The 26768-nt window shown below is 41.1% G+C and overlaps 1 protein-coding gene across 1 annotated transcript; it reads right to left on the bottom strand.

The window, feature by feature from the left end:
- Positions 1–9267: 9267 nt before the first annotated feature.
- calm2a (calmodulin 2a (phosphorylase kinase, delta)) lies at positions 9268–13706 on the bottom strand. Its single transcript, XM_047351740.1, has 6 exons — positions 13569–13706; positions 12161–12191; positions 10945–11088; positions 10753–10859; positions 10531–10666; positions 9268–10438 (listed from the first exon to the last, which is right to left on the bottom strand). Exons 1-6 carry the CDS (start codon positions 13569–13571, stop codon positions 10410–10412), a joined length of 450 nt encoding a protein of 149 aa, XP_047207696.1. The 5' UTR covers positions 13572–13706; the 3' UTR covers positions 9268–10409.
- Between the last annotated feature and the right edge of the window lie 13062 nt (positions 13707–26768).

The raw sequence follows: 26768 nt of genomic DNA, 5'->3' as shown, positions 1-26768 counted from the left end.
CTAAGTCATGGCAAATATAAAAGAACATTTCAGCAAAAGCTCTTTGTTGCAACATTTTGTCATTATTTTAGCCACACTATAGTATTTAAACACAGTACTTACCTATTGTAGTATAATTAAGTTGATATGGTAGTGAATAAGCTGCAGACCTTTGAGGTCCATTTTTGTTCAAAGGTGCTCTTTAAAAGTTGCAGTACCTTATTAGAGCTGCACGATAGCCACTTACTAACCAAAAGTCAAATATTTACCTCTCATTTTAAGACGTGTACTGTTTATTTGCTAAAGCTATTAGGTTAGCCATATCAGAGCTAGAGCAGTAAAACCAAACCAAAAAGCTCAAAAGAGACGGTCTGCCAATCATTTCATCTTATGAACATTAAAGTAAAAGATGCTGCAGCCGCAATGTTCATGCTGCAACTTTTTCACTCGCCTTATCCAAATGAGGTCAAACATTTCCTCACACCACTCAATTTCAATTGCAGAACCCATTTTCTGGTAATACCATTAAAAAGAGCCATTGCTTTATTACTAGAGGCGTTATTGTTTTATCCTCTATTATCAATAAAGCACTCAAGTAAAGCCTGGTAGAGTGGGCTTTAATCCTTGGATATGATCTGATAGTCCGGGTGGACAGTGAAGGGATGAATATATCCCTCCACTCCCTCAACAACTGTCAAATTGGCCACGACACAAAATTCTTCTGTTCTTGGGCATCAGTTTTCTAGTTGTGAGGATGAAGCAGGACTGCTCACTGAATAATTGCACGATTCAAATCGTAAGAAATGTTTCATGTGTTTGTTTCTGTTGCTGATAAACACGGATGTGATTCCGATCTCCGTGTCCTGGCAATATTGTCCGCTCTTGTTTCGTTTCATCACCAGAAAGTGCTAGGCATGTGAAGTAGGTAGCGATAAGAATAGCTGTTTTTATTGTGTGCCACTGCCTTGGCCCATTCACACTGAATGTGTTATCTGAGGGTGCAGCAGCATGCCACACTAAGCTATGTGCATGTGATGCATGGCTGAACAGCATTCCTCCTCCTGAGTGCATAGCAGGACTGAGATAGTAGGAAAGCAGAGCAGCCTGGCTGCCAACAAAGAGGGAAAGACGACTGGGAGCATGAAGAGAGGAGGGATGAAGCAAGGGAGCATTACCAAGAACATGCAGTTAAGTGGAATGAAGTACCCTTTGTTGCAGATAAGATCCTTCTGCTTCCCTGGCTAGCGTCACTGAAGCAATTTGTGCACAACGAATTCAGCTGATTATGTTGGCAGCAAACCACAAAATCTATCGCAAGTGTGCTGATGAACAGTGCCCCAAGTGATAAAAGACCCTTTCCTCTTTTATATATTCAGTTGGCTGATAGAAGGACTAGAAAGAGCTGGTGATCTGGGATTACCGTCTGAAATGTTGTGAGAAAGCAGACTGCAGGGTGGGATCATTGCCTTCCTGACCAGACAGCTTCCAGGACATATACCATTCCTAACCCTAACCCTAACCCAAAGATTCTCGATGGGATTTGGGTCTGGACTTTGACTGGGCCATTCTAACACATAAATTAGTAACTGAGGATGTAACTGGGTCGTTGTCCTACCCAATGGTGGAAATTCGCCAATGTCTCAGTCTTTTGCAGCCTCTAATTGGTTTTCTTTCAGGTCTGCCCTTGCTGAAGAAGGAATCACCACAGCATGATGGTGCCACTACCATGTTTTACCGTAGGGGTTGTTTGTTTGGAGAGATCTGCAGTGTTAGTCTCCCTCCACACATAGAGTGTTGAGGAACATCCATCCTCAACGATGGATGCTTTCTTGTCACTCTTTCGAAAGGCTCGATTTATGGAGCATTTCACTGATTGTCCTGTCAGCTGATTCTTGTACCTGAGCTGTTTTTCTCTGAAGCTCCTCCAGAGTTACGATGGGCCTTTTGACTGCTTCTTTGATTGACTAGCTCTGCTTTAAACTTCTCCGCAACCCTCTCCCTGACCTGTCTGATGTGTTCCTTGGTCAACATGAAGCTGTTTGTTCTCTAATGTTCTCTAAGATGCCTATGAGGCCTTCACAGAACAGTTGTATTTATGTTCAAATTATATTAAATACAGATGGACGCTTTGTACTAATTAGAGATTTTGTACAAGCATCACATTAAATAGGGTAAATTAAATGCACACCACACCTTTCAGATTTTAGTTTTTTAAAAGAGTAGAGAAGTATTTAACATGTTTCTTCCACTTTACAGCTGTTCGCTACTTAATGTTGGTCTGAGCAATAACACATACATAAAACAATAATAGAATACAGTAAAATTTGCAGTTTGATGTGAAAAAATATGAATCAGGTCAAGGAGTATGGATACTTTTGCAAGGTACTGTAATTTCCCATGTTTGTCTTCATTTACAGTACAGTTCAAATTTATTTGATTCCTTACAGATTTCTTCAGTTTTTTTCTTTTTTGTCAGACTCAAATGTTTTAAATCATCTTTCAAATATTGATATCATTCAGAGATAACCCAAGTAAACAAAAACAGCAGTTTTTCAAATTAGGATTTCATTAATTAAGGGACAGAAAATGTCCAAAACAATAAGAAAAAGTAATTACCTCAATAGCTGATTATGCGCCATTGATTGTTTGTGATAACTGTCAATGAGTGTTGTATGTCTCTGTGGAGGAATGTTGGCCCACTCTTCTTTGCAGAATTGTTTTGATTTGGCCACATTGGAGGGTTTTCGACCATAAACGACATGTTGAAGGTGGTTCCACAACAGCTCAAAAGGACTTTGACCAGGATGTTACAAATCCTTTGTTACTTTTTGAGATCTTGTACTTGTTTTCTGAATGTCCTGTTTGATTTTATGTATCTGGCATTAATCAGGACTGATGGTACAGTGAAACTGACCCATTACAAATCCTCAGTTGCATTTAAATAATAATTTACAAGGGTGGAATTGTATTTTTATCTATGAATGGTTTAGATAGCCTTTTCTACATAATAAATTAAATTACTATTTGAAAAATTTATTTTGTATCTAATCAGGTAATTTTGTCTTATATTAAAATTTGTCTGATGATTTGAAACATTTAAGTGTGACAAAAAAATATGTAGAAATGTGTAACCGGGGCAAATTATTTTCCATTGCACTATAACTCTAAATTAGTTCAGAGGAATTGCTGAACTCATGTTCAGTAAATTGCATTGCCTCAAAAAAGAAAAATCAAAAATCCTGAGCTGCTCTTATACATTCAAACATTTGGCCAAAGCAAAACTCAGAAAGACCTTAGACTTAGTTTTTATATGTGATCTAAATGCCTTCTCATTTCTTTTGTTTTTTTATCATGTGAGCATATCTGATAAAAAATACAAACTTGGTTTTGATAAGATTATTTAATGTCAGGGGCCTCAAACTGGATTTATTTGGAGCAGGGAATAAAGCTTTAGCATTAGAATCCTATAGTTTTAGCTTCTGCTAAGAGGCTTGTTTTCTTGGATACAATTTAAAACTTAAAACACGGCATCCCGTTTGCTAAGCATGAGGGTAGCAGAGCATGAGGATCACTTTGTAGGCTAAAGTACCACTTGGATAAAGCAGGGCAGGCTCCAGGAGGTGAAGGTGCTTTGTAGATGATAAGCTGTGACCCACTGAGCAAGTATGGCTTTAGCTTTTCTCCCTCAGAATCTCACCTCACTGAAGTGTTTAGTGTTACAAAGATAAAATGGCTGCACACATGCTCAACTTCAGGAACGAAGACATCAGTTTCCAAACCATTGCCTTTATACTGCATTTTCATATGTACTCTACAGGAAGTAATTTATTAACAATAACAATTTAAGGGGGAATGTAGCAACCGGGTGCTGCTAATAAAATGAACTTGATTAACTGACTGAAGTGACCAGCTTAATAAAAGCTCTGAAGCGTACAGGTTTGTGTTAACACAATACCAAGATATAAAGATATCAGTAGTTTGAAATGCTTGATTTCCCAACTAAACAGATCCTTCAAATTTGCATCTGAAATAACCACAAACTTTCTGGAACTACATCCTTTGAACAAATGAGTTCAAACTAGAGACGTCTGGCTATAATGCTTAGACATCCTGAAACATGGCATATCAGCATAAACACCTACTGCCAACTATCAAGCATGGTGGTGGAGGGGTAATAACCAGGGCTCAGGACCTTTAACCCTTCTGAATACCAAAACATTCTAGAGACAAATGTGAGACAAATAACTGTCCAATAGCTGGAGCTGAAAATGGGTCATGGACAGGACAAGGATCCCAAATCCTGCAGCAAATCTGAAAAAAGAAGAACCAATGAGCTGCCATGGCTGGAAACTAATGTCTGCAAACCTAAAAGAACTGAAGTGGCTTAAGCTTTTGAAGAGACTGTTAAAGTCAGAGAGAAAATTAAGGTTAAAACTGTTAAAGGTGCTTCTACAAACTGCTGGGGTGTCCTTAGTCTTTCTAAACTTAAAAACCTTATTTTCCCATGACAGCTCAGGCCTACAAATGTAATACGCTATTTTAAAGCGGGCAATTACAGTCTGAACATTGTATTCATAGTTTTAAAACATGCGTTTCTTGTTTCTTTTAAACTTCTGCGAGCAGATACGTTGTAACGTTGTGGCCTTCCTAAAGTCAGTCTCTCTCTCTGTCTCTCATTCTTTGTCTTTCACTTCTCCTTTCCTCTTACCCACTAACACACATACTGGTCATCACCAGCGGTGGGCCATGCAGAAATAGCACTGCCTCTCATCCGCCCTCCTCCCCTGTCCCTGAACACAGGACCAGCTTTTCATTTGCAGTTGTTCTCTGATTTTAACCGAAAGAGACAGAATAGAGCCTTTTCCTCTCCACTCTCACTGAAAGGGACGACCAGTACCGCTGCATGACATTTGATCCCAGTTGCCAGCTCACTTGATCTTATGCCACAGGCCTGCCTGATGCTCCCACAGGTGATAGTGCAGGTGTGTTTCGAGGGAGTTGGTAGAAAGCAGTGAAATCCTTGTGCCTCTGTGAAGGTGTGCTTGAGCCACAACACCTGGCCTACTTTCCCACTGCGGCAGAGGATGTGGAAATGTTCTCCTGAGTGGCATGGGTAACTGGAACATGCTCAGACTGTCTGAGCCTTTTAAACTTTGACCTGTATTCTGTTACAGCTGTAAAGGCTTTGTTTCTTAGTTTAGATAACAGCAACATGGTAATTACAGAAAGTTCAAACATGTCACTTTAGCTTATCAGAATGCTAAAGTAGCTAATTGTCACTAAACAATAGTCAGTCTTAACAAGCCAAATACAGCCTTGGTTAAAAGAAAGTACACCCCTTTTCAGTTTCAGCTTCAGGGTTTTACCCTTCAGGATTTAATAAGATTGATCCAGCCTTTAATGGGTCCTAGAGTACAAAAACACATTGAACAGTCCACACTGTCTGTGTTAAACTAACATGAAGATGAAATCCTAAGTACACCCCTGCTGCTTTCATATGATATAAGAGGGAAAGCAGCAGCAAGGCCCCAAATTAACTGACAGTTTGCTGCTGTGGAGTGTACAGGAGTGTGTTAACACAACGCCAAGACTGAAAGACATCAGCAATGACCTTAGAGAAGCAATTGTTATGACCCAACAATCTGTAAAGGGTTACAAGGTTATTTCCAAACTATTTTAAGTCCATCATTCTGCAAAAAGAACGATTGTTCACAAGTGAAAAACATTTAAGACAGCTGCCAACCTTAGTGGAGGTTCCAACAAATTCACACCAAATTCAGAGAATAGTCAGAGGAATTGCAAAAACCCAAGAGCTCCTTCTCTATTACTGAAGCCTGTGAGTGGGTTAAATTAGCAGCAACAATGATTCTGATCAATTTTGGTTTTGTGTGTAAAGTCTTAATAAAGTAATAACAAATCATTCCACCTATGACCAAAACAGGCTCTTTTTTAAAAAAATCACACAGCTATTATGCCATGATATATTTTTCCAATTTCTTTTTATGAATGTTTTTCAGAACTTAACTTACAAATATTCACAAATATTCAGAATTGTTACCTCTTAAAGGCAAATGTTAGTTATTAAAAATGGTTCAAAACATTTTCATATAATTTATCCAGGGAGTAAAAATGTGGCAGCAGCATTGATTTTGATTCATGTCTTTTTATTCTTTTTTTTTGCATTGCTGTTAAAAAAAAAGTATTCAAACTGTAAATTTTCTTTTAAAGTACATGAAAAATGTTCTTTACATAGTGGAAAACAATAAAACTATTGAAACTAATTAAGGCATTTCAACACCAGAGAAAAAGACAATAATTTTCAACGGTAGCCCAAAAGGGACACAAACTGCTCTATTTAGCTCAAAAGGCTTATGAAAAACTTGAAATAAAAATATCTACAAGCCACAATCATTTGCCAAATTCTATGCAATTTGCATAAAAACAAGCAAAGATATGCCAAACTTAAGCGACCCAGATGGGTAAAGGTCATCTATGCTGGGTCTGTTTTGAAATAGTATTTTTATTACTATGAGATTACTAAAAGTGTAATTACTATAAATGGTTTTGAGGCTTTAAAATTAAATAAGACATTTACCCGAGGGAGCACCTTAAGGGCACCTTTCTGAGAACCCCTTTAAAGCATTAAAACTCCTTATCTTTGTTCCCTTAATGTGAACGTTTCCATCAGATCTATGATCTATACTTTCACTTAACTGCTCTGTGGGATTTGTTAGGCTGCTTAACCTTTGACAAAAAATGAAAATCCCTCATGTCGCAATGACACAGCTAAAGAGAAAACTGCTCTCAGCTTTGCAGTAATAGCACCCTCGGGGTTTCTTAGCACCCCTCCTTCTCTCTCAACACTCAGCAGCTGCCAGCGCAGCTCAGATATCCATCGGCTACCAGCATAGACACCAGGCTAAGGCTGCAACACTCTGCAATACGAGCCAAAGCTGACTGGTCAACCAGCACAGTGCCATAATAGGCCCTCAAGTGGGGAAGTGATACAATCACACAGCTTGTAGGATCGGTTTTCTCTGACCCCTGCGCTTGTCATAACCTGCTCAAATGCATGGCAGATCCACGTTAGGTCATAGCTTGTAATCAAAACCCATTGAAAGTAGATTGTAATGAAGCCTTTTTGTGAGCGATGGAAAGACTGGATGATCTTAATAACCGATCTTGGTGACCAGATACTTAAAGGGAGAAAGCTGATCTGCTGCACAGTCGACCGAAACATCAGGCTGCTGCACAAAAAGGGCAGAGAGGAGAGCAGGGTTGGCTGTCAGAAGAAAGGAAAAGCTCAACACAGGAGAAAACAGTGAGGTAGAAAGAGAGCAGGTTGGTGATTACTCCCCCATGTTGGAGCTGTGAGGAGATGAGAGGGAAGGATTCAGCGATCAAGCGATGATTCATGAGCTGTCGGCTCCACAGTGAGCTGAGAGTTAGAGGCTTTACTTGTTGGGAACCTTCACCAATGCTTTTGCTGTCACACTGTAGTCACATGGTGAAGTGTTGATGTGTTGGCACCAGAAATAAAGATAATATATATATATATATATAAATATGACAGCCTCAGCATGCGTTGTTTTATCTGCTGCTCTGTTTGTTTGGGCTGCCACGTTACAACGCCAGGCTTCTGTTTCCAGAACATCACTGGAAATGCCGCTTTGTATTTAGGACTACAATTTCTATAGCATAGGTCGAGTGCTGCATTCTGCAGCTGAAGGAAGACATCAAATATTGTTGTTAGACTGAGAATATACGATAACAAGAGTCAGCCTGGATGTGCTATCAACGAAACACACTTCAAACTATCAGCTTTAACCATCAGCGTGGGTTTGCATGATGTCATGCAGTTTGATAAGGCTTCCAGGTAGGGTAGGCCCACAGCATCACAGATCCTCCACCGTACCTGACAGTTACCATGAAGTGCTTTTCTACACAGTCATCCTTTGTTTTATACAGACCCACTCCGAGTGTCTGTTGACAAAGCAAACACTCCAAGTGGGTTTTGCACGAAGGACTTTCTGAAAACATCGTATGACACATACTTTCAAAGTTTCCAGCCACAAGATCCACCTCATTACCCTGCAGACAAGCATGACCAGCAAATGCATGATTCTGCCCTGTAAAATCATAGTTATTAGACATTAGCAGTTATTCCTCATTAACCAGACCCTTTATTAATCCATTGTTACCACTCCCTCACATGTCATTAACTTCATACTGAGTTAAAACATAAACTAAAACACCTGGAGGTGAAAAGGAAGCTTGCAAGCCTGAGAACACCATCTCTACTGTGAAGTACAGGGGCAGCAGCATGATCTCAAAACACCCAGGGTCCCAATCGGTCTTCCAAGTGGACAGTGACCCAAAACGTCTCAGAGACAAGTTCATCATTCTGGAAGAACGTTTATCGGCAGAGATGAAAAGGTGTGCGAACAAGGCAGTTATACTAGTTCCGCCAGGAGGAATGGGCCAAAATTCTCTAAAACTGTTGTGAGAAGCTTGTAGAAGGACACCAGAAATGCTTGATAGAAGTTATGCAGTTTAAAAGGCAATTCTAGCAAATACAAAAAAAATAAACTTTCAAATCTGAAGACAAAACCATACTTTTTATTTTTTGGCTTTTAGCAAATGGAATCATTTGTGAATTCTAACTGACCTAAACCAGGAAGTGTTCAGTCTGATTTAATTTCACATACTTTTTATGTGTACAGGGACAGTGCACAAAAAACACATTGACCTAAAAAGAACTATGCATGGTGCCAGGTTATAGCAAAAGTACTAATTTCCACTGGTAGTCCCTTGACAGGTTGATGGAAATCAAAACTGTTTTCCATGACAGAAGGGGCAATGCCAAAAAAGCAAACATTGAGCTTCAAACACGCAATGATATTGCATTTTAATGTAAGAGCAGATAACTTCCAACCTTCATGAAACCATGAAATAACTTTCTAGCAAACATGCAGTCTACAAATCAGAGCATCTCTATATTTTTAAAGCTTTAGAAATTTTTAAGACCCATTGATTCCCATGCAGTCACAGTAGACCTTACTCTGGATTTGAACTAACAAAGAAAATCAAATTGGTGACAATGCAATTCAACTACCTTTTCTTGCAGGTTTCTGCTGTTTTTTTCCACGTCCTCATGAGGTACCAAGATAAGATGCACTAGTCAGGACAATTGAAACCTACAGTATTCACCCAAAACCTTTTGAGAAGCTCAACAGCCCTATTTTGCAGTGACAGACTGAGTGGAGAAAAGAAACCAGACAGAAGAGGTCTACAATAGAGCTTTATTTCATCATTCAAACAACTTCAGTATCTCTGCAAGTTACTGTAACAAACTCAGAAAAAGAAAGCCAACAGGTACACCTATTTACACTGGTTTTTGAGGTGTACTGACCCACACCTCGTTAACTGGGTCAAATGTCAAGACAGACATGAAGCAGCCAGCGTTTACATTGTACCATGCTGGCTCCAGGAGACACAGCCCATGGGGAAGGAAGCAGGGACAGTGCAAGGCTGGCCCTTCTGGTGACCACACCAGTTTGCACAGAGTACACACTCAGCTCCTGAAATCATCTCAACAAATCTGATGTGAGCACAATACAATTAAGAGGCACTGGCTGATGCTCCTAAGGGCTTAATGTTTAACACGGGGGAGGTTTTTAAACATTTTATTTGCAACAAAAGAAAACAAAAAATTAGCTGGAGTGTTCCATTTAAAAAAAAAATTTTTTTACAGGTTAAACAGACATAATGTTTCAATTTAAACTGAGAAAACAAGACAGGTTTCCAATATGGGTAAATTGTAAATTTTATTGGAAAACAAAAATATACAACTTGGAATGGATTGTTTTAGGCATGACCAGAGGTCATACAAAAAGAAAAAAGGAAAGTAAAAGTAGTGAGTAAAACATTAAAAAGCATGTTAAGATTAGTAGTTTCCAATATAGAACAGCAGATACAAAAGAGTTTGTACGAGTACCAAGGAGATACACCCGTGTCATTTATTTGCAGTAGTGCAATGCTGAGAGATTTCCATATATACTTTGTCCATAGTCCATGCAGAGTTTAGACTCCTCTACACTGCTTCCATGCCAACAGTGTTGCCAAGTGACAACCAGGTGACAGATTTCCAACGTCGCCAGGTATGAAGGGGCCCCGAGCATACTTGACAGAAGGTCCAGAGCTCTCGGGTTCCCAGAGGCCTCCACAGGCTCCTGGTTGTATGGCCAGTCCGTCACTCCAAAACACCATGACAGCAAAAGAAAGGGACATGGGGACAAGAGCCTATGCAGTTTACATGCAGTTCCTTTGGACAGCAGTAGGGGCAGGGACGAATGGGGGCTATTAAGATTTTACAGATAAATTACACAAAGAAAAAAAGGCAAATTTTTATAGAAATCTGTACAAGGCCTTCACTTCGCCGTCATCATTTGTACGAACTCTGCGGAAAGAAAAATAAAAATAGAGTCATAAGGCCATTTCACAGGAAAAACAAAAAACATTAAAAGGTTAGTTTAAATTACAACTACCAACCTTCATAATTGACCTGTCCATCTCCATCAATGTCTGCTTCTCTGATCATCTCATCTACCTCCTCGTCAGTTAGTTTCTCTCCGAGGTTCGTCATCACATGGCGCAGCTCAGCAGCACTGATGTACCCATTTCCATCCTGAAAATTAGGTCAGTTACCAAGTGCTTCATTTTATTAACCAAGCCATTCATATGACCATGTAGGGAAGTTCAGGTCACACTTACCTTGTCAAAGACTCGGAATGCTTCTCTGATCTCTTCCTCGCTGTCCGTGTCCTTCATTTTTCTAGCCATCATGGTTAGAAACTCTGGGAAATCTATCGTTCCATTTCCTGAAGATAAAACCAAGACAAAGTTACATCCAGAATAAGAACAGTTGAAGACAGCCATTACTTTTAAAAACAAAAGTTAACTCACCATCAGCATCCACTTCGTTGATCATGTCCTGCAGCTCTGCCTCTGTGGGGTTCTGGCCCAGAGAGCGCATAACTGTGCCCAGCTCTTTAGTGGTGATGGTGCCATCTCCATCCTTGTCAAAGAGCGAAAAGGCCTCCTTGAACTCTGACAGAAAAGTGAAAAACTTTGAGAGCCAACCCCTTACAGAGCAGTGATGGATACATATGGCATCATTACATTCAAATGCCGTGGGGTCATCAATTGTTTTCCAACATCAAACTCAACCCAGAAGCAGCTAAATGATTGACACTCATCAAATCACAGCATACTGATGCACCTCTGTTTATACCTCCAACTGAAGGGAGTTTCTGGTTAAACATTGACCACAGCTTTAGACATCGGGGTTCAGTCAGAACATCACTGCAATGACTGACAGCACTCAGCCATGAGGGACAAAAACAATGACACTTAAAGATGAGACCAACGGGTAATAAATGGTGACAAGCTGCAGATGGTTCGAGTCAAACTGTAGCCAATCAAACCATTTCCTGGGCAAAATTTTTTAAAAAGTGCATGATCTGTAATGCATCAGAACCAGTCACTCTAAACAAGTTAAGACTCATTTTTAGCCAGTAGACAACCTCAGGTTATTGCTGTCAGTACCAACAATCCTGACGCTGCAAGTTTTAGTGCACCGGAAATGTAGCGCTTCATAAATCTCAATGCAATCCATATAAGAAACGAACTGCTGCTGTTACAGCCAGATCACTTGAAATTATAACCATGACTGAATGAATAAATGTAAGCAGTTGGCACCTGTAGCAGGATGTTCTGTTCACATAATTTAATGATATCCAAATCCCAGGTCAGCATATCATACTATGAACCCTAGCTGCTACTGCAGTTGTTCATGGTAGCATTCCATATAGACAGCACGCCCAGGGTAAAGTACCCAGCCTGTAAACTGGTGACTACCAACAGAACCGAGCTCCTCCAGATTACATCACACAACGCAGCGGCCACAAAAATGCAAAGTTTTCAGTGAGGGAGTCCTTCAGCAATTCACAGACGGCAAGCAACAGCAGGTTCTTTCATTCCAGTTTTACGACCGACAGGCTGCCCTGTGGAATGCCTTAAAAGGCAAAATTGTAAATCCACTGCACAACTTAAGTCCTTAATGGAGGTGACTGTAGCAGGTTATGAGGAAGGTAGGAAGACCATTGCAGCCATGTCTTACCAGCAATTTGCTCTTCTGTAAGTTGATCAGCCTAGAAAACAAAAACCAGACCATTATAAGAACATCAACTAACTGAATCATAAAATTAGAAAAGAACTTGTTCACACCCTCAGGATATGCAACCAACTTTTGACCAACTTTAGAACAAAACCTAAAATTTTTAAGTGTTTAGTTATATTATATAATGCTTATGTATTCTTCAACACAGAACTACAAATGTCAGTTTAAATAAAATGAAATTGGATTACTCAATAGCTAACAAATACAGTTCAGATTTCCGACTCCTTTATTTAATTTTCTGAAGCACAAGATGAATTTTTGCTGCCATTTAGAGCACCTTAGAAACACAAAAATAAATGTACACTGAAGCCTAAATAAGATCCAAATGTAAAACATACACCTACACAGGTTAAATCTCAACTGCAATGTAAAATGAAAAAAGTTTGCAAAAATCGTTTCAGTGCATTTTTGGCATTTGGATCACATTGGTTGGCTCTTGTTTGAGAAGGGCCAGACTTTTCAGAGACTACTTTGAATTAATGCAGAACAAATCAAGGTTGAGCAGCCTAAGCACGTTGGATTCTGAACTAGGACTGACAAAATCTAACCCATAATAAATACTCAAAATGAGACAGCACTTCATTTTAGGTACTGCATAGGGTGCAAGAGATCCACGTTATGAAAAACTAATTAATAGGGTTATAATTTAAAATGGTAGCGATGCTAATAACGCCTCAGCTCTAAAGATGGTGGGTGTAGCTAGCAACGCAGCCTGTCCTAACAAAAACTGCCCAAAACGGAAGCAGTTTCCCCTTCATTTTTCAATAATTATACCATAAGAAGCGGCACAAATATGAACTTTTGCTCGAAGGAATACCCAGATATTGGAGCCGCTTTAACAATTCAGTGACGCCAGGCAATAAACTGGGCAATAATTTGGCGGTAAATGCTAGGCAGAAGGAGCTAGAACTGGCTAGCAGCCCTTATGGCTTAGCCATTGACCTGTTTCGCATGACGAAAAAAATAATAAAATGGTCAGTTCATGTCAAGGAGCCCAAATATGATCAAACGGGCGGATGAGAAATTTTTTTCTCCCCTTTAAAGCGAACCAAGGAAAGTTTCAGAACTACTGTTTAAGGTTAAGCTGCATTGAGAGGCAAGCAACGCCCATGATGCTGAAACATTACTACTACAATCTTACGTTTTTACGATCGACTCATAAAGCTAGTTACGTCTAACTAATTATTTAGCAGCACTGCAAACCTGCAATCCAATTGGGTAGTAGTGTGGTGGTACAATACAGTAAAAGCGTTGTTTCAGCTTAATGACCGCCCTGATGGGGTTTTTTTTTTTATGTAATCTTCCAACGCTAGAGCGAAAACATAAGATATAAAGTCACTGTTCTTACCATCTCAGTATCGGTGCAGCTGCTACTTCACCACAAATTCGGTTTTTAAAAAAAACTCCGAAAAACTCGCCAAAACCCGCTGCAACGATAACCAAGCACTCCTGCGAGCACACTGGGAGGGAGACAACTGGACTCGCCTTTAAGGGCTGTCCTAAACCACTCCTTCTCTTCATATCACTCCGCCAACTTACTCTACCTTCAGTTGCTCGGTTATTAGAAAATAACACTTTACGACAATGTTTGAACCGAAAGTAAATGAAAACACACCTTAATTATAAAAGTACTGTTTTTGTAGTACTATTAATGTAGATACAAGAAGTCACCGTACGTTTCGCCGGTGGACTAAATATTAGCGCATGAATACTTTCTGCTATTGAGTGGTTCGGCACAAAACGTAGCGGAAAGAAATCGCGCTCTTTGATTGGTCCATTTGTACCTGCAATGCGTCACTCCCATGGTCTGCGCTGCCGCTGTATCTTGTCTACAGACATTCAGTCAGTGCCGTAGAGGCGCACCGGACAAGCTTGTTGCACAGTGTTCCTGGTTCAGGAAGTTTGTCATATGTTTCTAGCCACCAGTAGAGTTTTTATCACTTTTAACTGTAGTCTATTACATGTTTTTAATTTTACTTACATTGATTATATTGATGCTGTATTTATAAAGTTACCATTGACTGACAAGAGTTCTGAAAAAAAACTTTTTCATCACTTTAAAACTTAAGCAGTGTCAGAGCTAAATAGTTTAGATGCAGAGGATTCCAGTGTCTGATTGCTTGTGCATGATCTGTAATGAGCACCTGCAACTTGTAATGGGTATTGCTGCAGATTCTTGGGCCTAATTGTGCTGCTTGGTGTGGGTTAGGGCGATCTGATATCCTGACTGCTCCATGTCTGACTGCTCTCCTGTACTCCCAGTGACCATCTGCCTCTACCCTGGAAAAGATGCAGAGGTGTTTGAGTTTGAGTTTATTTAAAAAAAAAGAGGGGACAATGCATATTAATGGACATGTACATGTAAATATGCCAGATTATAGCCAACGGCTAATTTCCATCTGTAGTCCCTTCGGCAGGTTGAATCAACAACATAAAGTAAAGAAATCAATAAAACAACAGTAACAACAATTAGAATAGTAAGTCATCATGGCTGTGAGCAATATAAGCAGGTAGAGTAAGTACATAGAAAGATAAAAGTTCCTTAAAAATAGGATAAAAAATAGAAAGAGAAGCAAGAACAATGAAAAATATAGTGGATCATAACATACAGGCCAAGGGTGTCAGGGGACCATACGTATTTTACTAGTGTTAAAAAACTAAAATTAAATATCAAAAGACCGAAGTGCTGATTGCTGAAAGTATATGCTAGTAATAGACAAATATGCAAGTTTAGACATGGTTGTGGCAACAGTACTGTTCTTCCAATAGCCAAGCTTTAAGATGTTTGGTAAAAGAGGTCAGAGTCAGAAGTTCACGTATTGAGTTTGGTACTGAATTCCAGGTGTGAGAAGCACGAACAGAAAAAGTGGCTTGACTAAAGGCACTCTTTCTAAAAGGAACCACACAGTCACCTCTTGAACCAGCTCTTGTTGATCTGTTTTTTTTTTAACAAATTCTTGTAACGGAGGAGGTGCTTTGCCATGGAAGATTTTGTAAATCAAGATAGCATTGATATATGTATATATATATCTATATATCTATATAGATATATAGATATATATATACATATACATATATATATATATATATATATATATATATATATATATATATATTTATATATATATATATATTTATATATATATATATATATATATATATATATATATATATATATATATATATATTTATATATATATATAGATATAGATATAGATATAGATATAGATATAGATAGATAGATATATTTTGTCCCAGTTTTGTCCCAGTTTAAGCGCTCATGTTTTTTTAATATCTGACAGTGATGGTACGTTTTTGGTTTTTTATCCAATATTTTCAGAGTTTGTTTATAAACTGTTTCAATCGCTTTAGTGTCGTCTTACAGGCTGATGCCCAACTTGTTATGCAATAGGACATGTGGGACATGATCATAGTGTCAAAATACAATTTTGCTGACGAGTGACAATTTTGCTCAAGAGTTAGATTGTATCTAATAAACCTAAAGTTGGACAAGTTAAACTTAATTCTGTTCACAATGTTTTTTATCTGTCGTTTAAAAAGAAGCTGTGAGTCAAGAGTGATTCCTAAGTATTTAAACTCATGTACGACATCAATTGTTTTACCTTGCACAAAAACGTTAGGATCACTGTCAGTATTTGCTCTTTTTGAGAAGTACATACACACAGTCTTGGATATGTTCAAGCATAGTTGGGATTTCTCAAGCCAGTTATACACATTTATCATAGCATCTGTCAACTCTAGCGCAGCATGTTTTTTATCCTTTGCATGGACATACAGAACAGCATCATCAGCATACACTTGGCAGATTACATTCAAAGGACAACAACTTGGCAGATCATTTATAAACAAACTGAAAAGCAGTGGATCTAGCACTGACCCCTGCGATACCCCAAGGTTGCTGTTACGGGATGTTGACTTCATGTTCTGTATCCTAACACACTGTGATCTTGCAGATATATGTGATTCAATCCAGTTCAGAGTACTTGGGAAAAAGTTAAAACTAGACAATTTAGTAAGCAGTATCTGGTGATTAATGGTGTCAAACGCTTTTCTGAGATCTATGAAAACACCACCAACGACACCACCTGCATCCAATTTTGATTTTATGTTTTCTAAAAAGAAGCAAACTGCTGTCTCAGTAGAATGATGTTTTCTAAAGCCAAACTGCATCCTGTTCAAGGTATATGGACTATTGTTAAGATGATTAACAATTTGCTCCGCTACTATTTTTTCCAAGACTTTTGAGACTGCTGGAAGTATGCTTAATTGGTCTGTAATTGCTGGTTATTCCAGGATTACCTGACTTAAAGACTGGTGTAATGACAGAGCACTTCCAAGGTTCAGGGAAGAAACTTTCATTTATGGATTTATTTATAATAGTAGTTAAGGGTGCGATGAAAGATTCTTTGTGATATTTTAGAAATGTTACATCCATACAAAATGCATCTTTGGCTTTAGAGCTTTTAAGGCCACACACAGCTTTATCAACATGTGACTGCGACACTACGCACAAATTAAGAAAGGGTTTGTCGGCATTTAGTGGCATTGGTGGGTGGCATTCTATCTGGGGGCAGAGAGAAGGATATAAAGACCCACACGGAGAATGTGAGACAGTGTCTGTGTACGTTTACTTTAAATCACCTGCAGGAAACAGAACATGTGGAAAAACCCAATAAATCATTCACAGGTTTGAAAACTGACTTTCCAAAGTGACTCCCATTTCTGTCAACAGATGCCATTCCTCCCCCGAACCTAACTAATCTGGAGCAAATTGCATTTCCTGTTTTTTTTTAAAATATGTTTTTGTGCTGCAGGGATTTTTGTCAGTATACAAATTATGTAATTCTAGAGGTGACTGCACAAAAGCTTAAATCTGTCACAAGAACCAGATAAGCCGTTGCATGTGCAAATGACTGTACCCGGATGGTGTGTGAATTCACTTTTAGATCTATGGAAATACTTCAGGAACATTGTAAAATATGAGCATAGTTACATAATTAGCACCAGTTAATCTACTTATTTCTGTCTTTATGTAAATTCAGCTCTCAGCAAATGTAAATGTATAGTCATAGTGAAAAGAAAGTACACCTTCCTTTAGTTCGAAGGTTTTATATACCAGGACATAATTAAATTATCAGATCATAATCAAGTGTACAAAAGCACACAACAGGTTCCAACTTTACATCATTTATTAAAAAAAGATCAAGCCAAAATTGAAAAGCTGAAAACGAACTACAGCCAATGGTTTATCAGCTTTTTTAATCAGATTGAGGTCAATACTTTGACTAGGCAATTGCAGCTATGGCCATGTTTCTTCGGTCAGACAGAGGACCTCACATTTTACTGTGCTACTACTGCAGAGTAGTTTAATGGCTGTGTGTGCCAGTGTCCCGCCACTGCAAAACAACCCCAGATCACAACTCCTCCACCATCGTGATTGACAGTTGTTTGGTTTTTGGTCTTATCTGTTCTGAGTAAGTTGTTCCAGACAGTTCATTCTGTGCTGTGCTGTCATGAACTTTAGCATTCAACATGCTAACTGAGCCATGTAGCGACTGAAATGAGTCCCTGATTTTTATTACCCCCTCCTAGGAGGTTTATGTTTTAGTCTGGGTTGGTTTGTCTGTCTGTTTGCAAAATCACTCAAAACGTCATGAACTGACTTTAATGGAGGTGGTATTAGTGCATGTGCATGTGCATAGTAGCATTTGAATGCAAGTTTTCCCATTAAAGTAAATAAAAACAGCTAAAATAAACATAGTTTTTTTTGTAAAGATTGAAATGATTTGAGAACCTGGTAAAAAAAACAGATAATTTTTATTACATACTTGAACTTGAAAGAGGGTTTTTTTTACCATGGCTGAGCAAAGGAGGTCAATATAAACTGGATCAAAGTGAAACTTATGAGTCATTACATAATCAACAATAAGGCTCAAACCCAACCTCTATAATGTAAGAGCCAAACCGCATTAATTACATTGCAGTATTTGTATTATTAATGTTGGGTATCATTATATGTTAAAGTGATGTTTTAAGTTGGATTGATTCAAGTGCAAGAAAATATACCTCTACTAAGCATTTAATCTCTCACTGCCATTTTTCCTTCTTATCGGTTCTGTGAATATTAACTGTCCCACATCATACATTCTTATCAGGCTGCGCCCAACCCAGACCACATCTATAATTACGAATTTTAATTTCTGCACCGCAGGGTTCAAAGGCCACTTTAGTTTAGCATCGGCAAGAATGAAATCACTTCCTCGATCCACAGTGGCCTGTGGACATCCCTCCCACTAACAAGTCAACTTATAGAAAATGTAATCTCAAGACAATTTATATGGAGAAAAATATATAATCGAATCAATATAATCGAATGTAGACAGATTTTTATTTGATTGCATGCATTCCAGATTATTCCCAGTTATACGATACTGCAGTCAAACTAAATTTTTAATGATCTTTGGTACAAAATTATCTAAAAAAACGTCTTCATTGAGTAATTAACCTTGCAGCAACTCCTCCTCATGAGCAAGCATGTGGCAAAAGTGGGAAGGAATGACTCCTTTTTAAATGGCAGCACTGCGGTTAGCATTGTTCCCTTCACAGAAAAGCAAACCATCATTCAGGTCAGGTAATTTTCAGTGGGCTGGAACGGCAGATGAGATAGCAGTACATGGCAACGCTACACATTGTAATGCTAATCTACAATCCCAAATAAAAGAAAAGCAACTTCCACGTTAAAAAACAGGCTCCCATTTGCGTGTCTAAGTGGCATGTGAGGACCTTGAGAGATTAAGTGCTGGTGACAAATATGAGAAGATGTTTACCTGTGTAATTTAAATACAGAGTCGGCATTATTAATGAATGAGGGGTCTGTAATGCACCTGCCTAGTGAGGGGATCGGTTTTCGCGGAAGACAATGGCTGTTGTCTGTTTCCCTGGGCGTTTCAAGCTAGAAGTGAAAAGACCTTTGCATTGTTTCAATGTGCACATGGGGACCTGCATGTGTTTGCTTTCCAGGGTGTGTCTGATAAACTGCATGATTGATTGCATTGGCCTAGAGGGAGGAGCTGTGCTCATCCACATAAAAATAAGTATCGAACACGTCATTGCTTTTTCCAGTAAATATGTTTCTAATCAGGATAGTGATATGAACCCAGGTAATCCATGCAGAGAAATAAATACAAAGTACACCATAAATTGTACACAATAATGTTTAATGACACAGTGAACTAGTATGAAAAACATGAAGAAAATACCTGGAAAGAACATGGAAAGGCAAATAACTATAGCTGAAACTGTCAGTCTGGATTTGTCTGAAGCTGCTATTAACCATCTTCAACCACTAGGTGCCACCAGAGGCCGTTCTCAGAGGGTAACAGGTGCGGCTGATTGAGATGATCACCTGGGGAAGTATAAAGAGGATGGATTGCCAGTACATCGTCGTCTGACTGTTTTGCCGATGCGCTATTTTAACCTGGCGTGATTTGTCTTGTCTATTGCAAGTTACCTTTTCTCGTGAAGTAACTCTTGTCTTTGTTTACAGCCTGGATTCCGCCTCGCTTCCTGAGGAACTTCGAGATCATAACCTACCTAGACAGAAGACTACCTGGACTACTTACCGGCTGGCAATCCGCCTGAGCCCCACCTTGCCGAACCTGTTCGCCCTTCAACGGTCCTCCAGCCTCCAATCTCAGAAACCCTGGTGGTCTAGAGCACAGCTATCCACAGGTCTGGACTCTCCTCTCTCTCTCTCCCTGGTGGATCAGAACCCAGCTAGGTCCGTACAACAGTCTGTTTATTTTAATTATCCTGCGAGCCATTTCTTATCACCTCTCTCTGTTGCAGCTTCCAGTTCCAAGCAGCGGCTGTCGTTTCCCACTCCACAGCCTGTTAATAAACTTCCTAAACGGTCCTCTGTTCTCTAGGTGTTTCTGTTTATGTGGGTCAGATCAGCCTTTGCCGTTATGACAGAACTCCGAGGCACTCCAGAGAACAGTGTCCGGACACAGTCATCAGAGCCACTCTCATGGCGTGACCCTCTGTAACTTCCCCGAGCAGCAGTGACAGACAAATCACAGCTCGAGGATGATAGCACTGTTTCAGCAGGCGCTTAGCCCTGAGCCCGTCCAACCTTCTGGGGGCAATGCTGAACCTCTCGCCACGCGGCCCCTTCCGGGCTTTCGTGACGTCACTTCACCTAGTCCCGGGAAATTTTCGGGAGAAGTCAGCAGTTGTCGGGGTTTCCTATTACAGTGCACTTTAGTCTTTAATCGCTCTCCTCACAGTTTTCCTTATGATGACAATAAGATTTCTTATGTCCTTGGGCTATTAACAGGCAAGGCACTTCACTGGGCAGAGGCAAGGTTTTCGAACTGTAACCAGTTCGGATGTTCTTATGAGGATTTATTAAGGAGTTCAAAGTAATTTTTGATCTTGACATGGATCCATCCAACATGGCACGCTGCCTCCGGGCATTAAAACAACGCAAACGCCCGCTGACGGATTTCACTGTCGTGTTTTGCACTTTAGCCGTGGCGTCGGGTTGGAATGCTAGCGCTCTGAAATCTGCCTTTTTTCAGTGTCTAGACAAAGTTGTTAAAGACGAACTAGCTTGTTAGATGAGCCTGCTGATCTTGATGCTTAAATAGCTCTGGCTACCCGGCTGGACATTAGGCTGAGGGAGCGTAGGCGGTGCCGCACAGAGTGAATGGCGCCCAAGGCGCCTTCTTTCTCTGCGCCATCTGCTCCCTCCATCCCTGTGTCTAGTTCGGTCGAGCCAGAGCCCATGCAGTTAGGCAGAGCGCGGCTTTCGCCTGATGAGAGGCAGTGCCGCAGAGACTCTAACAGTTGTTTTTACTGTGGAAAATTGGATCACTTCATCTCCAATTGTCCCTCTTGGTTAAAAGGAAAGGTCCGCCGGTATTAAAGGGGCGACCGATGGACTCTGAATTCTGCTCAGAAGCCCCACGACCTGTCTTGCCTACCACTATTTTTGCCAACCACAAATCCTTTAGTTTATCGGCCCTCATTGATTCTGGGTGTGAGCTCAACCTCATTGATCAGGCCCTGGTGGATCTTAAGCACATTAAGACGGAGCCTTTGGCCACCCCTCGCCGGGTATTGGCGCTGGATGGCCAGTCGCTCCAGCTGATTACCCATAAGACCGAGCCCCTTGAGCTGGTGCTCTCAGGAAACCACCGGGAGCAAATTTCGTTTTCTGTTTTTCATTTGTCTGAGAACGCCCTGGTGTTAGGATCTCCCTGGTTGCGGGTCCACAACCCTCACCTAAAGTGGGCCGAGTTAAGGATGGAGGCCTGGTCCCCGCAGTGTTTGTCTGCCTGCCTACAGTCTGCCATCCTCCCTTCTAAGAACCCTGCCGAGGAGGTTGGGCGGGTCGATCCCCCTGACCTTTTTTTCCCATTTTAACGTGTCTATTTCTTTTAGACCTGGCACCAAAAATGCCAAACTCGATGCCTTATCACGTCAGTTTGCCCCAGACCACTCTGAGAAGGAGGCAGCCCCTATTTTACCACCTAGCTGCAGAGTGGGGGCCGTGACCTGGGAGATCGAAGACAAAGTGCGGCAGGCTCTCCTCTCTGACCTGGGACCCGGTTCTGGACCCGCTAACTGCACCTACGTTCCTGCCGCAGTACGCTCCCAGCTCATTAAATGGTTCCATTCTACAAGGTTCTCCGTCCATCCTGGCTCCAGTCGGACGGTTTCGTCGGTGGCTAGACAGTTTTGGTGGCCTACCTTCCACCGGGACATCAAGGACTATGTGAATGCCTGCCCTGTATGTGCACGAAGCAAACCCTCAAATCGTCTGCCTGCTGGCCTATTGCAGCCCCTGGAGGTTCCCCGTCGACCCTGGTCTCACATAGCTCTGGATTTTGTTACCGGCTTACCCGCCTCCCAGGGAATGACAACTATCCTGACCGTAATCGACCGATTCTCAAGGCCTGTCATCGGGTGGTGCTCAGGAAACTTCCATCCGCAGTCCAGACTGCGAAACTCCTTATCAAGCATGTTTTACGCCTTCAAGGCATCCCGTCGGTCATCCTCTCTGATTGGGGGCCCCAATTCATCGCCCAGGTTTGGCGAGAGTTCTGCTCGGCACTGGGAGCCAAGGTCTCGCTAACCTCGGGTTACCATCCGCAGTCTAATGGCCAGGTCGAGAGGCTGAATCAGGAACTGGAGTCAGCTCTGAGGTGTGTTACGTCGGCCAACCCGTCTGAATGGAGCGTCCACTTACCTTGGATAGAGTACTCTCACAATTCTCATGTTTCCGCCGCTACAGGGTTGTCGCCTTTCCAAATAACCCTCGGATACCAGCCACCTTTGTTCCCCCTGGACGAAGAAGAAACTGGCTCCACCTCTGTGCAAGGCCACTTTGACGGTGCCGCAGGGTCTGGAACCAGACCATCAGAGCCCTTCAGAGGACTTCCACACTGAACAAGATGTACGTGGACAGACGTCCGATGCCGACTCCAGAGTACCGCCCGGGTCAGAAGGTGGGTCTGGCCGCCCGGGACATTCCCTTCAAGTCCCTTTCCAAGAAGTTGTCTCCCCAGTTCATTGGTCCACATTTCTCAGCTGAAACCTGTCCGTACCAGCACGCTTTGCCCTCCTCCTGAGACCCCTCCTCCCGCCCGGGACTTCCAAGGCCATCCAGCCTACACGGTCTGCCAGATCGTGGCTGCTCGTCGCCGTGGTCGGGCTGGCAGTATTTAGTCGACTGGGCTGGCTATGGTCCGGAGGCTCGCTCGTGGGTTCCGAAGTCCTTCATTCTGGATCCTTCGCTTTTCCTGGACTTCCACTCCTCTCGGGCTGGGTCTTCCGGGCCGCCAGATGGCGGGCGTTCAGGGGGAGGTGGTGTCAGAGTCTGGATTTGTCTGAAGCTGCTATTAACCATCTTCAACCACTAGGTGCCACCAGAGATCGTTCTCGGAGGGTAACAGGTGCGGCTGATTGAGATGATCACCTGGGGAAGTATAAAGAGGATGGATTGCCAGTACATTGTCGCCTGAGTGTTTTGCCGATGCGGTATTTCAACCTGGCCAGATTTCTCTTGTCTATTGCAAGTTACCTCGTGAAGTAAATCTTGTCTTTGTTTAGAGCCTGGATTCCGCCTCACTTCCTGAGGAACTTTGAGATCATAACCTACCTGAACAGAAGACTACCTGGACTACTTACCGGCTGGCAATCCGCCTGAGCCCCGCCTTGCCGAACCTGTTCGCCCTCCGATGGTCCTCCAGCCTCCGGTCTCAGAAACCCTGGTGGACTAGAGCGCAGCTATCCGCAGGTCTGTAACGTTATGACAGAAACTTGTCAGTATTTAAAAAGAATTCATGTTCCCTGTTGGTGCCAATTGATCTGAGTTAGTTAGTCCAAACTAAAGAGCTATAAAAAGGTTTCTTATGATCAAGGTATAGCACATGAAGCAGGTAAAAGCAGGTAAGTAAAAACAAAGCACTCTCCTTATTGCTGCAAAACATACTGATAACATTAATTACAGACGTATTTTTAAACTTCCGAATGAAGTTGCTCCATTGAGCACCAGTGTAACCGCTATCCACCCATGAGTTCCTCGCAAGATTTCTGACAGAAGTCCAAAGATTTATCAGAAGACTTCACCAAAACCATCAACCACCAAGGACCACTCACAGAGAGCTTCAGAAATACTTGAAATGTTTCTACAAAAACAACAGCCAGAGCACTGAAAAAACGATGGCCTACCTTCACACGCATGGCTCGAGACTCCACTGCTAAAAGAGCATGTTCAAGCTTGTTTTAAGTTTTGCTCTAAAACATTTGGATAAACCAATTAAATACTGAGAAAATTTTTTTTTTTATTGTAGTGTACTAATCCCAAAACAAACAGTGTACCAACAGTGAAGTTTGGTGGTGGGAACATCTTGGTGTGGGGCTGCTTTTTAGCATATGCAACTAGCAGACTTCATAAAACTGAGGGTAATTGTCTGGGGATACCCATGATCAGAATGTGAAGATAAAATGAAGGGGATTTTTTTTAGCAAGTTATTGATCCCAAACACAGCCAAAGAAAACCTCAACTGATTTCAGAGAAAGATAATAAAGCCTCTATGGTCCAGTAAATCACCCAGCTTGAATTGTTGTGCAGGATTTCAGTGAAAACGACTGAAGATCAGAGTGGACAAAAGAATGGGTCAAAATTACATCTGTCCGTTCCACAATATTTTGCATAACTTAATGTTTGTTTAAACTTGTTTGTACATGTAGATTACTTGGGTTATTCTTGACATGTGCTTTGAATTTCATGTTAATAGCCTCATTGGAAATGTATTTAATGAGAAAGCAAGGTGTTTAATACCTATTTCCTCTGTGTACCTCACTGTAGATTATAATACAAATTCAGAACAAGCAGCATTACCTCGTAGCCAATGGAAAAAGTTTATGACCTGCAGCAAACTGTTCCCAGTCAGCAGCAAGGGTTTTTACAGCCGTGCAATAAGACCATTAGCCATCCAGAGTCCAACAGCAGGACATGGCTTGCCTGTTCCTGAGGAAATACTTGAATTCCAAAATTGCGCCATGATTAAGAAAAGATTAATGGCTTTGAATCGGATAAGAGGATTTGGTTGGATCTGCAGTTCTCTTTCCTTCAGTCATGTTATGATGTTATGGATATACTTTTGAGCATGAACTTACTTTCCTTTCTAACAAATGTGTTTCTGTTTGTTGGTCCTGCCACGAAGTCATCAAGTGTTTCTAAATCTGCACGTCTCTATTGTTTTGTCCCTTTTCATTTCTCTGTCCTCTCTCTCTGTCGCTTTCTCCAACTATCTAACACTGTCCTTCTTGCCTGCTCTCCCTTTCCCTCATTGGCTTGCCTCCAGTTTGTCTGCTGCAGTCAGTGTGGAGCTTGAGTTCAAACGCTGCAGCCTTCAGCAGCACATGAACTGCTGCTTCTTGGAACCTTCCAGAAATCTGATGATGATTTTATCCTTACTGAACACTGTAGACTCGGCCTATCACAGGTGTTACCAGATCTTTTATCTTGTTTCCAGAAATTTCACCTACAGGTCATCAGTGTTTACTCTAAACAGTCCTGCAGAAAACCTTAACTAGAGCAACAAAATTATAGGAAGGGTCATGCTACTTGTGTGCAAAGTGCACAATTTGGTAAGCAAAAATGAAGAAAAGATAGGTTCCAGCTTTCCTGTACTTGACCTTCGCTGGAGCATGCAGGTCTGTCTCTGCAGAGACAGGGACCTGCAGGGCTGCCTCGCTCTCCGCGCCCCTCTCAGATGATCTCATTCTGCAGGGGTCAGCGGGCTCACCGCATGCTGTGGCCACTTCAGATCAAGGCTGCAAAGCAGGTGCCTTGTTAGATGTGTGCACACACTTGTGGGCCAGTGGCTGCGAGGGTGCTGCGTCTCTGCTGAAACCCCACTCACAAACAAGTCTAATTGATCTCCCTCAAGAGAAAGCCTCAGCTATGACACCTGCTGACAAGACAAGAAACTGCAGGGAGCAAGAACAGAAGACGGAAAATGGGATAAAGATGTTGTGGAAGGTGTAGTGGAAAAAGCATGTTTAGGACAAGTACTGAAAGCCATTTATTGCAACATGTTAGAGCTACTTTCTCAGTTCAATCTAAATGCAAAATAAATGTGTTGATAAAATTTTAAATGTAATGTTCTGTACTATTTTAGGTTGATCAGAGTCTCTAGCAATTAGTAATCTATGACTCCCTGCTGACCTGGGGTGTAAATATGATGTGACAGAAGTCCATTTCTTTTGGTCACTCTTTAAAATGGGTAAGACTGGAAATCATGCCATTCTAGCAAAGGTATGTGTTTATATTATTCTTAGTTCAGAAAATGGCTACAAAAAACAGCTATTCACATAAAATTGCCCTTATTTACTGTCAGAGCAATAATGAAAAGTTTAAAACAGCTGAAACTTTGAAAACAAGGCTGGAAGAGCATAAGTTTATCTTGTGACGAAGCAGAGTTCAGATAATGGGTGTGGAGGTAGAGAAAAATAATTGATTGTTCATAATTACCAGCTGGTCATTTTGCAGGCATCCCAGGAAAAAGTATTTTCTGTCCTTCTATAATTATTAAGTCTAGTCTTTCTTTAGAGTCTAAGAAAAGACTTGTCTCTGCCACTGTAATGCCTTTGCTTGACTAGGGAGATGTAATTTATATGAATGCTTCGTCAAAGTCCTGACACAGCCCACCATGGTGCCTTTACATTCATCACAAACCTCAAAAATTTGATTCATCGTTGTATGTTGTGCTCTACTGTCAGATGGTCTGCAAAGATTAAACCACTGGCATATCCCCTTTCATAAAGCTGTCCCGTTAAATCTGACATCTTACGTTTTCCAGAAAAGTGTAGGATCTTATTACTCTCGTTCACAAAATCTGTTCCTATCAACGATGCCAACTCACACTGAGTTGGGGAAAAAACATTGAAGTACTTCGTCCCTTATGCATGTGGCTTTTTGGCCACAAAGACTCCAGGTTGGTCATGGGAA

The sequence above is a fragment of the Girardinichthys multiradiatus genome, chromosome 22, assembly GCF_021462225.1.
Source record: "Girardinichthys multiradiatus isolate DD_20200921_A chromosome 22, DD_fGirMul_XY1, whole genome shotgun sequence".
In the NCBI taxonomy this organism is placed as follows: domain Eukaryota; kingdom Metazoa; phylum Chordata; class Actinopteri; order Cyprinodontiformes; family Goodeidae; genus Girardinichthys; species Girardinichthys multiradiatus.
Note: the sequence above shows the minus strand (reverse complement) of the source record. Positions and strands in the feature narration are given on the sequence as shown.